General features: G+C 49.7%; 1 protein-coding gene across 1 annotated transcript; it reads left to right on the forward strand.

Annotated features, from left to right (window-relative positions):
• Positions 1-588: 588 nt before the first annotated feature.
• On the forward strand, positions 589-7,946 carry MEX3D (mex-3 RNA binding family member D). The gene is made up of 2 exons (XM_028713729.2): positions 589-1,682; positions 5,287-7,946. The coding sequence occupies exons 1-2, from the start codon at positions 971-973 to the stop codon at positions 6,528-6,530; spliced, it is 1,956 nt and encodes a 651-aa protein (XP_028569562.2). The 5' UTR covers positions 589-970; the 3' UTR covers positions 6,531-7,946.
• The last annotated feature ends 6,293 nt before the right edge of the window (positions 7,947-14,239 follow it).

Raw genomic sequence — 14,239 nt, forward strand, 5'->3', positions numbered from 1 at the left:
GAGGGATGAAAGCAGAGAGGGAGGGGGAGAGAAGGAAGGATGGAAGGAAAAAGGGAGGGATGGAAGGAAGGGGCTGAAGGAGAAAGAGGAGGAAGGAAGGATGAAAAAGGAAAGGGAGGAAGAGAAGGAAGGAAGGAAAGGGACAGAAGGGGCTAAAGGAGAAGGGAGGGAGGGAGAGAAGGAAGGAAGGATAGAGACGGGAGGGAGAGAAGGAAGGAAGGAAAGGGACGGAAGGGGCAGAAGGAGAAAGGGAGGGAAGGAAGGAAGGATGAAAGGAAAGGGAGGGAGAGAAGGAAGGAAGGAAGGATAGAGACGGAAAGGAAGGATGAAAAGAAAGGGAAGGAAAGAGAGGAAGGGTGGAAGTAAAGTGAGAGAGGGAGGGAAGGATGAAAGGAAAGAGGGACGGAAGGAGGCAGGGAGGGTGGAGAAAAAGAAAGAAAGAAAAAGACAGACAGACGACCCGCAGCAGCAGCAGCAGCAACTGCCCCCCAGTCCCTGCCAGTTGCCCCCCAAGAGTCCAGGGCGGCGGAGGGGGAGGAGGCGAGGAGGGCGTGGCTGTGATTTGCCCTCCCCCTGCTTCTCCCCCCCCCCCTTGGGCGCATGCGCGCTCCCGGCCGCTCCTCCCGGCGCCGGCTCTCATTGTTGGGCACCGGGTGACGCGCGGGCGTCGCGGGGCGAGGCTCGGGCGCCTGGTGGGTGCGGGGCAGCTGGCTGAGCTCCCCTCCTCCTTCTCCTCCTCCATCCTTCCTTCCTTCCTTCCCTCCCTCTCTCTCTCTCTCTCTCCTCCTTTCTTGGATGGGCTTGCAAACAAAAGAGGGGGGCTGGGCGAAGGGGCTGGGGCGCGCGCAAAGGCGGGCGGCGGCTGGGGGCGGTGCGCAGCCCCCCAAGAGCCGGGGGTCCCAGGCTGGGGGGCCAGCAGGAGGAAGAGGAGGAGGAGGAGGGAGAGGGAGGAGGGGGTCGGGGCCCTGCCATGCCCAGCGCCCTCTACCAGCTGGAGGGGGGGCCCGGCACCTGCTGCCCCCCTCCCGGCTTGGGCAGCTTGCTGCTGAACCCCCAGATCCCGCCCCCCGCTTGCTTCGACCCCAACAGCATCCTCGTCCCCAAGGGAGACATCTCAGAGCATCCTTCCTCTCCTCCGGCGACAGAGGACCACCAGCGGGATGAGGATGCTGAGGATGGAGATGATGGAGAAGAAGAAGAAGAGGAGGACCCCTCCGCTGCTCTCCGCTTCGCCCTGGACCAGCTCTCCATCTTGGGCTTGGCTAAGGAGGAGGAGGAGGAGGAAGCAGCTAGAGGAAAGGCGGAGGAGGAGGGCAGAGGAGGAGAAGAGGAGGAGGATGCGGCGGCGCAGCAGCAACATCAGCATCCCGAGAAGGATGGAGACCATGGACCGCTTCTGGAAGAGGCAGAGGGGCTGGACCTCTTTGCCTATGCCGGAGGAGCAGCAGGAGCGGCGGCGGCGGCTCTGCCCCTCCTGGGCCCCGAAGTCGGCAGCGCCCCGCCGGCCCCCGAGATCTTTGGGGCCTTCCCGGCCCACTTGGGGGCCCCCCACGCCCCGCAGCCCCCCCTGCTGGCCGGGCAGCACCTGGGCAGCATCGGAAGCCGCAAGAGGAGCGTCAACATGACCGAGTGCGTCTCCGTGCCCAGTTCGGAACATGTGGCCGAAATCGTGGGCAGGCAAGGTAGACCCATAAAAGCTGCCATTGATGGGGAACCCCTGGGGGGGTGTTGGGGGGGCTCTGGTTTGCTTTGCCCACCTTGGAACAGGAGCCCAGCAGGTAAGGCGCCGTGACGGGGAGACCCTTTCCGAAATGCGCAAATAATAATTTTACTCTTTATACCCCGCTTGCCTTGCCAAGGCACCCACTTAGTAAAACTCACTTGTGACTTTCCTTTGGGGGGGAGTGGTCATTATTATTATTATTGCATGTGGGGGCCTGTGTTTTCAGTGCGGCCTGCCTCTCTCTCTCTCTCCCCCCGCTTAACTTTCTTTTAACCAAGAAATAAAATGGGCATCTTTTAGGCAGCGCCTTACGAAGAAAAATCCCAAGGCCAGAGATATTTCTCTCTCTCTTGGAAATGGGGTTTTCGTGGAGGGAGGGTGGAATTAGAGGACAGGCATGCTTGCGGGGGGGGGGGGCATATTGGGAGCTAAGCTAGAGGACACCCCTCCTCCAAAAAATGGTCTAACATAAATATATCTTTACCGTTTTTCAACATAGGATGGAAATTGAGAGGGGGGGGGATTTACCTCTCTGTGACTTCCTCCCCCCCCCCCAAAAAAATACCCCCACCAAATTGCTTCCCACCTGAGTTTATAAAGGCAGCCCTGTAGAGCTTTTTCTCGAAGATTTTAAGGCCTCTAATGATTCCCCCAAGCCAGGAACTGCCTTAAACTCTAGGCCTATCCCATTTCTGCTTTGGGGTAACTGGGGGGGGAACCCCACACAAACCCCAAATCCTTTTGTTCTTCTGTATCCCAGGAACAGAGAGAAGGGAAGGGAAGGAAGTTTGGGAAGCGCTTGACTTTTCTCCCATCCCAAAGCGAAATAAATCAGTGTCTCTTTTTATATCTGTTCAGACCTGCCCTCGCTTTTATAAAAAGGAGAGAGACAGAAAGAGAGAGTTTGGGGCAAGAGATTTTTGATATTGGGGGGGGGCTGGAATCCCTACTCTCTTGGAGACCCATGTCAGCCTGTGTGCAAGGTTTGCCTCCCAACATGACCCAGGTAAAACGGTCGAACCTTTTGAACCTTCCACCGAAATTAAAATTAAAATAAAAAAGGGTTGCATTCCACCTAGCTCTGCTCAGGGTCGACGGGCCTAGAACGAACGGGCCTGGATTTCAGTGGGCTTACTCTGAGTAGGACTAGCTTTGCCATCAGTCATTTCCCCACACCCAAAATTCTTGTGAACCTTGGGGTTGCCATTTGCGTCTTTCTCTTGTGTTTTGAGATGTGCTTCCAAACTTCACCTTTTCAAAATGAAACCCCTCTCTCTCTTTTTTTAAAAAAACGGATGTGTCTTTGGTTCCCTGCTTGGAAAAGGAAGGTAGATTTTTTTAAAAACGGCCTAGAAAGGAGAGTAGGTCGAATATTAAACCGCCGCCCCTTTGCTTTTTGCAAAAAAATAAATTACGGATGAAAGCAAACCTGATCTTAAAGCATCTGTTTAGGTTTTGCAAAAAAAACACACCCCAAAATGGAACAGTATCGCACCCTTCCTGCTTTAAGCGTGGAACCGGTTGTGACGTGCAATTACACACACACACACCCAACATTTCCCCAAATCTCTATCTAAGGCTGCGCTTCCCATATGCCACAACCTTTCCTTGCCTTTCTTCCTTCAGCTCCTGTGCAATGTTCCTGAATTTCCAACTTCTCGCTCTGGGGTTTTGCTTGGCTGTTTTTATATTTTCTTATTTCCCCCCTAACATTTTATTTTTTGGGGGGTGTGCATCTCTCAACACGCCCCCCTCCCCTTTGTTTAATCCTCGCTTTGTTCCCTTTGTGAGAGGTGCACGCTGTCTCGAAAGCAGTGACATCACGCTCCCTGCTTCCGATTGGACCGCTCCGGGAGCGCACACACCCCTCTCCCCGCCCCCTAGGCCACGCCCATCTTAAATTTAGACCATTCTCAGCTTCAATTTTTTTGCACAGAAGAAAGGGGGAGGGATGGATTGGGGTCAGTGTCAGATTTATGTATAAGCTAAACAAGCTCTAGCTTAGAGCCCCACTCTCTTGGGGGCCCCAAAAAAATTTAAAGGAAAAAATAGACTGAATGTACATTTCCAAAATATAAGATAAAAAGCAAATGAAATAAAGCCTCCATACAGCAACAGTGTTTTGTGTTGCGTAGGCTCCTGTGATGTCAGTAGTATTATTATTGCATGTTATAGCAAGTTTCCAGAGACTAGATTATGAGTCTTTGTAAATTGTGTTTCTAAAGGAACATTTGTTATTGCCAAATGCCAAGGTGTTTGCATTATTAAGTTTGTCGTGGATAAAAAAAAATCATTTTAAGTTAGAGCGTAATAATTATTTCACTGTTAATATACTTCTTAGTTGTATTTCACTATTAATATACTTCTTATTAATTGTATTTCACTATTAATATACTTCTTCTTAATTGTATTTCAGTTCAACACTTACTTTGATAAAAGTATTTTGTTATGTGCAGATGGCTTGAGATACCTCTGAGGTCCATAAATGACCATATAGCATATATTCAACACACACAAAAACAGTGACAATTTGTTGTGGACAAAGGACAGCTGGACATAGAAAGGGCCCCATTATCTTCAGGAGCTGAGGGCCACATCAAACCTGAATCCGGCCCTAGCCGCAGTAGTGACATACATAAATAACCATTTTTGACACCTGGGTATTTCGGTCTGAATTATCCGCAATCAAAAAGGACGCTGGTTTTCTTTCTTTCTTTTTTTCAATTTTTTTTATTGATATTCCAAATTTTTAAAAACAAACAAACCAGCATAAATCTTATCTATGCTTAATCCAATCTTCATAACATTGTTAGGTGACTTCCTCTAATCCCCCTGGCTGAATTTCGGTGTAAGAGTTTTCCAAAACTAAATTTCTCATAAAATTTAACTTAATCAGTTAGCATCATTCTTTCTTTTCATTTTGACTTTAAACATTTTATTCTCTAACATCACCTGTTTAAATCCTAAGCCTATCTGATATTTGCAAGTGTTCCCAGTTAAGTTATCTTAGCGTATTTAACTAAATAGTCTTTGAATTTCATCCATTCCTCCTGGTACTCCTCCTACTTCTGGTCGCGGACTCTTCCGAAAAGTCCATCATCTTCATCTGCCATTCCTCCACGGTTGGGACTTCTTGTGTTTTCCAATTCTTAGCTAACAAAATTCTAGCTGCAGTTGTAGCACACAAAAACAATCTGACATCTTTAAGGACGCTGGTTTTCTTGGGAAAGTACCGTATTTTTCGCTCTATAAGACGCACTTTTTCCCTCCTAAAAGGGGGGAATGTGTGTGCGTCTTATGGAGTGAATGCAGGCTGCGCAGCTATCCCAGAAGCCGGAACAGCAAGGGGGATTGCTGCTTTCACTGCGCAGCGATCCCTCTTGCTGTTCTGGCTTCTGGGATTCAGAATATTTTTTTTCTTGTTTTCCTCCTCCAAAAACTAGGTGCGTCTTGTGGTCTAGTGCGTCTTATAGTGTCTTATAGAGTGAAAAATACGGTACTTTTGAACGTATATTTCGACCGAGAGCTAACATTTCGACCGTTTCTCTTCCGCCCGGCTCCAGGGTGCAAGATCAAAGCCTTGCGGGCAAAAACCAATACCTATATCAAGACCCCGGTGCGAGGCGAGGAGCCGGTCTTCATCGTGACGGGGAGGAAAGAGGACGTGGAAATGGCCAAGCGTGAGATCCTTTCGGCCGCTGAACATTTCTCCATGATCCGAGCCACGCGGAACAAAGCCAGCGGCACGGGGGGCTCGATTCTGGGTCCCCCGAACCTCCCGGGACAGACAACCATCCAAGTCCGCGTCCCGTACCGAGTGGTGGGCCTGGTTGTGGGTCCCAAAGGCGCCACCATCAAACGCATCCAGCAGCAGACCCACACGTACATCGTGACCCCCAGCCGAGACAAGGAGCCCGTCTTCGAGGTGACCGGCATGCCTGAGAACGTCGACCGGGCGCGGGAGGAAATCGAGGCCCACATCACCATGCGCACCGGCTCCTTTGTCGACGTCAACGCCGACAACGACTTCCACTCCAACGGCACCGATGTCTGCTTGGACCTCCTGTCCGGCGGACCCTCCAGCCTGTGGTCCAAAGCTCCCAACCCGGCCCGCCGTGCCCTACCCAGCCTCCGCAGCGACGCTTCCCCGGCGGACACCTATTTCAGCGGCCCCGTTCCCGACGGAGCCCCCGGCAGCCCGTTCGGCGGCGGCTCCGGCAGCTTCCCCTTCAGCGACGCTCTGGGCTCGGACGACGGCGATTTTGCCCTCGACTTCCTCCCCTTGGAGCTGTCGGCGCCGGCCCACATCTGGTCTCCGTTCGAGCCCCCTGCCGACCCGCTCCAGGCCTTCAGCCGGTCGTCCTCCTCCTCGCACAGCGGCGCTTCACAGCGGCGCAAAAGCACGCCGCGGCACTCGCCCACCTTCCCGGAGGCCGCGGCGGCCCTGGAGCACCCACTGGCCCGCCGGATCCCGAGCGATCCGGTCAGCGCCGTCCCCTGGCTGCCGCCGCAGGGCTCCCTCTCATCCTTCTCTAACAGCACGGGCTACTCGTCGTCGTCGTCGTCACTGCCCGGGAGCCTCTCGGCCGCATCGGGCTCCCCCACCGACTCCACCGGCTCCGAGGGCCCCCGCAAAGCTTCCCGCGAGTGCATGGTCTGTTTCGAGAGCGAGGTGATCGCCGCGCTGGTGCCCTGCGGCCACAACCTCTTCTGCATGGAGTGCGCCATGCGCATCTGCGGCCGCTCCGACCCCGAGTGCCCGGCCTGCCACACGCCCGCCACGCAAGCCATCCACATTTTCTCATAGGCGCGGCGGGTTCCCGGGGGTCCGGTGGCCCCCTTTCCCCACCCCCCTTTACGAAAACACGGCCGGCTTTTTGCGAACTTCCAAACTGTTTCTATCAACCTTTTTTATATATATATATAAAAAAGCACACACAAACACGGCGGATTGCGGCGGGGAGGGAGAGGGGCGCCCCAAATGCGACCGTAAGTTACGCCTTCGCTGCGTAATAAACGAGATTTGGAGGCGGGCGGGAGGGGAATGAAATGAATTTGGGGGAGCGGGAGAGCGGGGATGGAAGTGCCGCGCCGATTTCAAGAGTTGGGCCGACGAAAATATATTTTAAAACAATATTGTTTACAGGATAGCTTTAACTTACGATCCGGGCGCAACCCTTTTCTTCCAAATAGCAGTATTTTCGTTCTCTCCTTTTTTTTACAAACACTAACGCACCGAGCGAAAACCGAGGTCCGCATGCACTATGAAAGGGGCCACGGATGTTGTTCTTTAATCGAGAACACCGTCTATTAATATTGTTGCATATACAATTTTTGTTGGGGGGTTGTCTGCGGTTCCGGGTTTGTGGATTGAGTTCGGCTCAGTTCTGCAGAACCTCTGTCAACGGGCCAAATCCACAACAATGCATTTAAAGAAGAACAGCGCCGCTTTGAACAGTCCCGAGGAATCTGGGAGGTATAGTTTTACAGCTCTGAGAGTTGCTAGGAGACACGCACCCCGTTGTCCTCTAGGCACTACAGTTCCCAAAGTAGTTTAGCAACCAGCCCCGCTTCCCAGAGAACTCTGGGAATTGTAGTTTTCCCCGAGGGTGACTGGGGGGGGTCGCCTCACCACTCAGCGCCCTGAACAAACTACGCTTCCCGGGACACTATGGTGCCACAAATGTGGCCGTTATTTGTGTCCCCAGACCGATTTTGGCCATGCCCACGGATCACAATGGGTCTACTCTGTGTAAATGCCCGATCCAGCCCGATGTGCCTACCTTCCTTATCTGTACGCAGAGTAAACCCGTTCAGTGGGTTTAAATTGCATCAAACTCTTGGTTTTTTGCAATGAGTCTTCTCCAGTTATGGCTAACATTAGAGCTCAGGCATATTTAGGTGGACATACATATATAATTTTTGTTGGTAAGGCAAAGAAAAACCCGTTGTCCCCCCTCCAAAAAAGTCCATGCGAAGAGAGGTGGGAGGGTGATTTGGGGGTTCACCACAATCGGAAAAGATGGGGCGAATCGCCCATTATGCCAATTTAAGTCACAAATACGCACACACAGAAAGGAAAATTTGCCTGTATTTGGGGTTAGACCCATTTAAACGAATGAGTCCATTAATTTCAGTGGGCCTACTCAAGAGTATGGGCTTGGTTACACCCCACTATCTCTTCATTTTTCTTTTTCTCGGCCTGGGTTTTGTTTTTTTGTTTTTTAAAAAGAAAACTTTTATTTTTTACTTCTGTGTATATGTAGGGAATTTCTAGGGGAGAATAATTTACTTTATTGAATAAATTTTAAGAACTAAAATATATTTTATTTTTTAAAGAAGGGGGGAGGGGGGCTGGGACGGGGGACGGAGCTTTAACCCGGCTAAAGTTCTTCTCATATATATATTTGGTGATCTCACTTGCTGATTACGAGAATTGTATGCAGAGATTTATTTTTTTGAACTTTCAGAGCCTTCTTAATAATAAGAATAAAACAATAAGAAGAATAAAGACTTTTTTTGCTACCGATGAAGCACTTGCGTCGTGCAGCAGGGGAGTCTGGGCGTTATTGTGGGTAAACTTTCAAAGTTTAAGCATGTATCGTGCCTTACAATGGATTCTGGGGGGAATGTCCTAGACCTAAGCATTCCCGGGGGCCAAATGTCTGGCCCTGGGAACTGTTGTCAAGCCACATTGCCAAAATTAAAAAAGGCACCTGGGTCCTTTGGTAAGTTGGCAACCCGAATAAGCAGAGGCGCTGCGGCCAATGTGTGCATTTGGCAACCTCACAAGCTAACGTCCGTTAGAGACATTTACGCTTATGAGATATTCATATACGATACAATGGTACCTTGGTTCTCAGACTTAATCCATTCCAGAAATTCCGTTCCAAAAGCAAGGCACGCTTTCCCATGGAAAGCAATGCAGAACGGATTAACCCATTCCAGACTTTGAAGAGTAACCCCTAAAACAGCAATTTAACGTGAATTTTGCCATCTAACGAGACCATCGATCCATAAAATGAAAGCAATCATCAATGCACTGTACTATAAAATAAATAAGACAGTATTGTAGATGATAAAAATTTAAATATATTTTTTCTTACTGCACTGATGATAGTCATGGTTTGGATGGGGGGCTTTTATCCATTTCCACAGTCACACAATCCATCCATCAGTAGCTGAACTGGGTTCCACACAGTCACAAAAACAAATGAACCGAAAAAGCCTCAAAAACAAAAATGCAAAATAAATAGCGAAGACAAAGCGCCACACTTAATCCGTTCCAGAAGTCCGTTAGACTTCTGAAATGTTCGGAAACAGAGGCGCAGCTTCTGATTGGCGCAGGCGCCCTGGAAACAATAGCCGACAGCCACATCGGACGTCCGGCTTCCAAAAAACGTTCGAAAACCGGAATACTCACGTCTGGGTTTGCGGCATTTGGGAACCAAGGTCCCATTGTACTTTTAAAACATGTTTCGAGCTTTAAATTCTAATCGCCCCCTCGCTGGCTTTCCAGTGGGCAGCGAGTCTCAGCATCCCAGTTAAGAAATTTTCCGTCCCCATAAATTGAAGCACATGACTCATAAATCGCCGGCGGCGACCCAGGCAACTGGGCAGACCTCGCAGGGTCGTCAGGAAGAGAACCATTCGCACAACCCTGAACTCCTTGAATGAACCTTCGAATCAAATAACCGAACTCCTTGGAGCGAAGGCAGGCTATGAACCTTAGAATGAAATAACGTGAAACAAATTCTAGATTCAGGTAGGTAACCGTGTTGGTCTGACGCAGTCGAAACCTGTTAAAAAAATAAAATGTCCAGTAGCACCTTAGAGACCAGCTAAGTTTGTTCTTGGTATAAGCTTTCGTGTGCATGCACGAAATCTGAAGAAGTGGAACAAATTCGTTTTTCGTTTCCGCTAGGATGTAAAACACACAGACGCACAAAAGTCCTCGGAGCAGTTTCACGAAAAGATAAAGACGCGGAAAAAAATGATCCTACTTTAAAACCGTCGGGGTGTTTCATACTCTGGTTCCTTTGAGGTTTCAAAACAGTAGTTGGGTGGCTGTCGATAACGGATGTTTTAGCTGAGATTCCTGCCTCGCAAGGGGTTCAGCTGGATGACCTCAGGGGGTCCCGCCCGACTCTGCGATTCCTCAATATCCGTCGCCGATAAACAAAGCACCGACAGGGCAAAGGTATTCTCGCCTGCTCCGCATCTATGGGCCAAGGGAGGTGGGTTTCTTCTCCTATCTTTCATAGATGCCGAAAATCTAAAAGATGCCCCTTACCAGCAGGGAGTTCCAAAGGTCATGCTGGCTAGCCTGAGAGTCTTATAAATGATTTTAATCGGTTTTACATAGGTAAACTTCGTACCCTCTTATTTTATCTCTTGTGGCTTGACTGAACCTATTGACTTCCCTCCTTCCCGTCCGACGGTTTACAAAATTAAAACTTTGCATCTTTGCATCTCGCTTTGTTTCCTGTCCTTGTTATATCGTTACCTAAAACATTATATCTCCTGCATGGATGAATGGGGTCATTGGGCTCCATGATCACTGCAGATGGTGACAGCAGTCCTGAAATTAAAAGACGCCTGCTTCTTGGGAGAAAAGCGATGACAAACCTGGACAGCATCTTAAAAAGTAGAGACATCACCTTGCCAACAAAGGTCCGTCTAGTTAAAGCTAGTGTGATGTATGGAAGTGAGAGCTGGACCATAAAGAAGGCTGATCGCCAAAGAATGGATGCTTTTGAATTCTGGTGCTGGAGGAGACTCTTGAGAGTCCCATGGACTGCGAGAAGATCCAACCTCTCCATTCGGAAGGAAATCAGCCCTGAGTGCTCACGGGAAGGACAGATCCTGAAGCTGAGGCTCCAAGACTTTGGCCACCTCCTGAGAAGAGAAGACTCCCTGGTAAAGACCCTGATGTTGGGAAAGATGGAGGGCACAAGGAGAAGGGGACGACGGAGGACGAGATGGTGGGACAGTGTTCTCGAAGCGACCAGCAGATGGCGGCAGTGGAGAATTAAAAAACGTGGCTTTCAAATAAATCTGAATCTATCAGCCAGACCTGAACTTGAACTTGATAACTCAACCTCGGCTCCTAAATTTTGCCAACAAAGTCATACAGAAAAACTCTGCGTTTGCTGTCTCCTATTCCAGGTAAGACTTACCCAAAAATCTTTGCCATTTAATTATTTTTATTTTTTCTTAAACTGCCTCGAGGCGTTGTTGTTTTTTTTTACAAGCGAGTGATGTGCAAATTGTACAAAATGAAATAAGAATGAGAACAGGGATAGCGGAAGACGTGATTTTTGGTTTTGACCAGTTTCTAATTTTACCGGTTTCAAATTCAGTCCTCCACACTCGGAACACAATTTCCTTTTCTTTTCCTTTCTCCCTCAAGGAAGTTTTCCGGATATCCTGAGGTTGGTATCCAGTTTTTGCACGGATGTTTCCAAAATCACTTCCCCTGGCATAATAAATTACAGAGTCGTAGAGCTGTGAGGGAACCCGGCACTCAAATAAATTATAGAGTCGTAGAATTGGGACCCCGTGCGGTCATCTAGCCGAACCCCATGCAAGGAAGTTACAGCTTCATCACCGTACACAATAGGGAGCGTTTTGTCAGTTTCCAATGCCGTTTGTATATTTGAATATTTCTCGCTGTCCGGTTTCTGTGACCGTTCGCCGAACTTTCTGGCCGCGCCTTGTATGATCTATAATTCTGCAGCCAGGCTGTCAACTGGTTATTGTTGTTGTTGTTTAGTCGTTTAGCTGTGTCCGCCTCTTCATGACCCCCTGGACCAGAGCACGCCAGGCCCTCCTGTCTTCCACTGCCTCCCGCAGTTTGGTCAAACTCCTGTTCATAGCTTCGAGAACACTGTCCCACCATCTCGTCCTCTGTCGTCCCCTTCTCCTGGTGCCCTCCATCTTTCCCAGCATCAGGGTCTTTTCCAGGGAGTCTTCTCTTCTCCTGAGGTGGCCAAAGTCTTGGAGCCTCAGCTTCAGGATCTGTCCTTCCAGTGAGCACTCAGGGCTGATTTCCTTCAGAACGGAGAGGTTTGATCTTCTTGCAGTCCATGGGACTCTCAAGAGTCTCCTCCAGCACCAGAATTCAAAAGCATCCATTCTTTGGCGATCAGCCTTCTTGATGGTCCAGCTCTCACTTCCATACATCACTACTGGTTATAAGGACTCTCTTTTTGCAGTAGCACCATTGCCTACTGGTCTGTTGCTGGGCACAATCCCAACAACAACAACAACCAGGGTGCTTTTTCCAGGAGGAACTCACCTGGACTCAGTTCGAGAACCTCTCCAGAACTTTCACGTAGCTGCCACTCTAGCCAAGAAAAGAGGTGTTCGTGCAGAGTTCTGACCCCTCTTTATTTTCTAGAAAAATAGTATTGATATTAACAATAATACTTCTACGCCACCCATCTGGTTGTTTTGGAGGGTGCGATGGTGAGGAGAAGGAAACACACATACTTGAAGGAAAGGCAAAGGTAAAGGGACCCCTGAGCATTAGGTCCAGTCGTGACCAACTCTGGGGTTGCGGGGCTCATCTCGCTTTACTGGCCGAGGGAGCCGGCATACAGCTTCCGGGTCATGTGGCCAGCATGACTAAGCCACTTCTGGTGAACCAGAGCAGCGCATGGAAACGCCATTTACCTTCCCGCCTGAGCGGTACCTATTTATCTACTTGCATTTTGACGTGCTTTCGAACTGCTAGGTGGGCAGGAGCAGGGACTGAACAACGGGAGCTCACCCCGTCATTGTGGGGATTCGAACCGCCGACTTTCTGATTGGCTAGTCCTAGGCTCTGTGGTTTAACCCACAGCGCCACCCGCGTCCCTCCTTGAAGGGAAGGTGGGCCACAAATATAATAAGTATGATTGTGAAACGTGGACCGCTTCTAAACGCCATCTCCAACTTCTCGAAAGATTCCATCAATGGGATCTCTGAAATTTTTTGCACATCACTTGGGAAGACAGGCGAACTAAGGCCAGTGTACTGGAAGAAGCAAAGATCACCAGTGTTGAAGTGATGATTCTTCAACATAAACAGTGTTGGACTGGTCATGTTGTACGGATGCCTGACTATCGTCTTCCAAAGCAACTACAGTGGCACCTCGGGTTAAGTACTTAATTCGTTTTGGAGGTCCATTCTTAACCTGAAACTGTTCTTAACCTGAAGCACCACGTTAGCTAATGGGACCTCCTGCTGCCGCCGCACCACCGCAGCCCGATTTCTGTTCTCATCCTGAAGCAAAGTTCTTAACCCGAGGTACTATTTCTGGGTTAGCGGAGTCTGTAACCTGAAGTGTATGTAACCCGAGGTACCACTGTACTCCATTCCCAACTTAAAAATGGAAAGCGTGATGCTGGTGGTCAACAAAAGAGGTTCAAAGATACTCTGATTCTCTGACTAGCTAATCCCCATGCTCTGAGCATGGCTGATGCTGATTCCTATCTCTGTGACATTTCCACAAGCCCCAGTGACCTGATTCCGGTTTTTACGGAGAGATAGGCAGCTCCCCACCTAACCGAATGAGGCTGCTCTCTCGCAAACGGCCGCATTTACGCAACGCGAATCGGGGCAGCAACCAGGCCTCTCTGGGTCGGCGGTGACGCCAATAATGAGGATAATTCGAGGGTGGGAACATGGCGGCGTGCAAAGCAGCCCTCTGGTCCAAATCTCTGCCTCGCACTCCCGTCCTTTTCCCTTCCTTCATTTCTCTAATTGTCCTGAGTCACCAATGGCCATTGATGGATCCTGGTTGCCGTGGCAATAGATGAATAGGGACCAGAGACTCGCCACGGAAAATGGAGCGAGGAAAAGGATGCTTAATGCTTTATTATTATTTTCTCCACCCGGTAACAACTAAAATCTATCTATCTATATTTGTGGTGCCATTTGGTGGCAAATAATAAACACTGTGAATGGGTGGCAGGCCTCTTTTTCAGGCCTCAGACACAGGCAGGGGGTCTGCGAGGAATAAGAGAAAATAAAAAACTCTGTTGCCTTATAGGGTCCTCAAGGTATTGTGCGAAGAGTGTGTTTGCGTGTGCTTTTTGAGAAGAGAAAGGAGCGTCGCTTATTGTCCAGCCAGGCAGAACAAACAAAAGGATGTTGTGGGTTTGTAGGACACCGTCGGTCTTTGTTGTTGTTGTTGTTGTTGTTGTTGTTGTTGTTGTTGTTGTTGTTGTGTATGTGTGTGAGCCGGGAAGTGAATTGGTTTTGGTTCGAAATGTGTGTGGAGGAGGAGGGGGGTGAAGAGGAAAGCTCTGGGCCGCTTGCCACCCCACAACAGGAGATGGAAGAACCTCCATGGCCAAGAGCAATCTACCTCTGTCCATCCTGTCCACTCAGGGCAAGCAGCGGAGGGGCGGACCTGATTCTAGTCGTGGTCACCCCATCGCTGCAGGTTCCAGGATTCACGCCGGTGGACATCTGGTTTTGGAGACACTTTGGTTCCCATCTGGAAGTGGATGCTGGTATGTTAGGGCC

Source organism: Podarcis muralis, chromosome 18, assembly GCF_964188315.1.
Source record: "Podarcis muralis chromosome 18, rPodMur119.hap1.1, whole genome shotgun sequence".
Taxonomy (NCBI): Eukaryota; Metazoa; Chordata; class Lepidosauria; order Squamata; family Lacertidae; genus Podarcis; species Podarcis muralis.

Excerpts from the sequence above, each read along its gene's own strand:
- MEX3D (XM_028713729.2), top strand. The coding sequence starts at position 971 with ATGCCCAGCGCCCTCTACCAGCTGGAGGGGGGGCCCGGCACCTGCTGC. Across the intron at positions 1,683-5,286 it reads CGAAATCGTGGGCAGGCAAG|GGTGCAAGATCAAAGCCTTG; the intron begins GTAGACCCATAA and ends GCCCGGCTCCAG.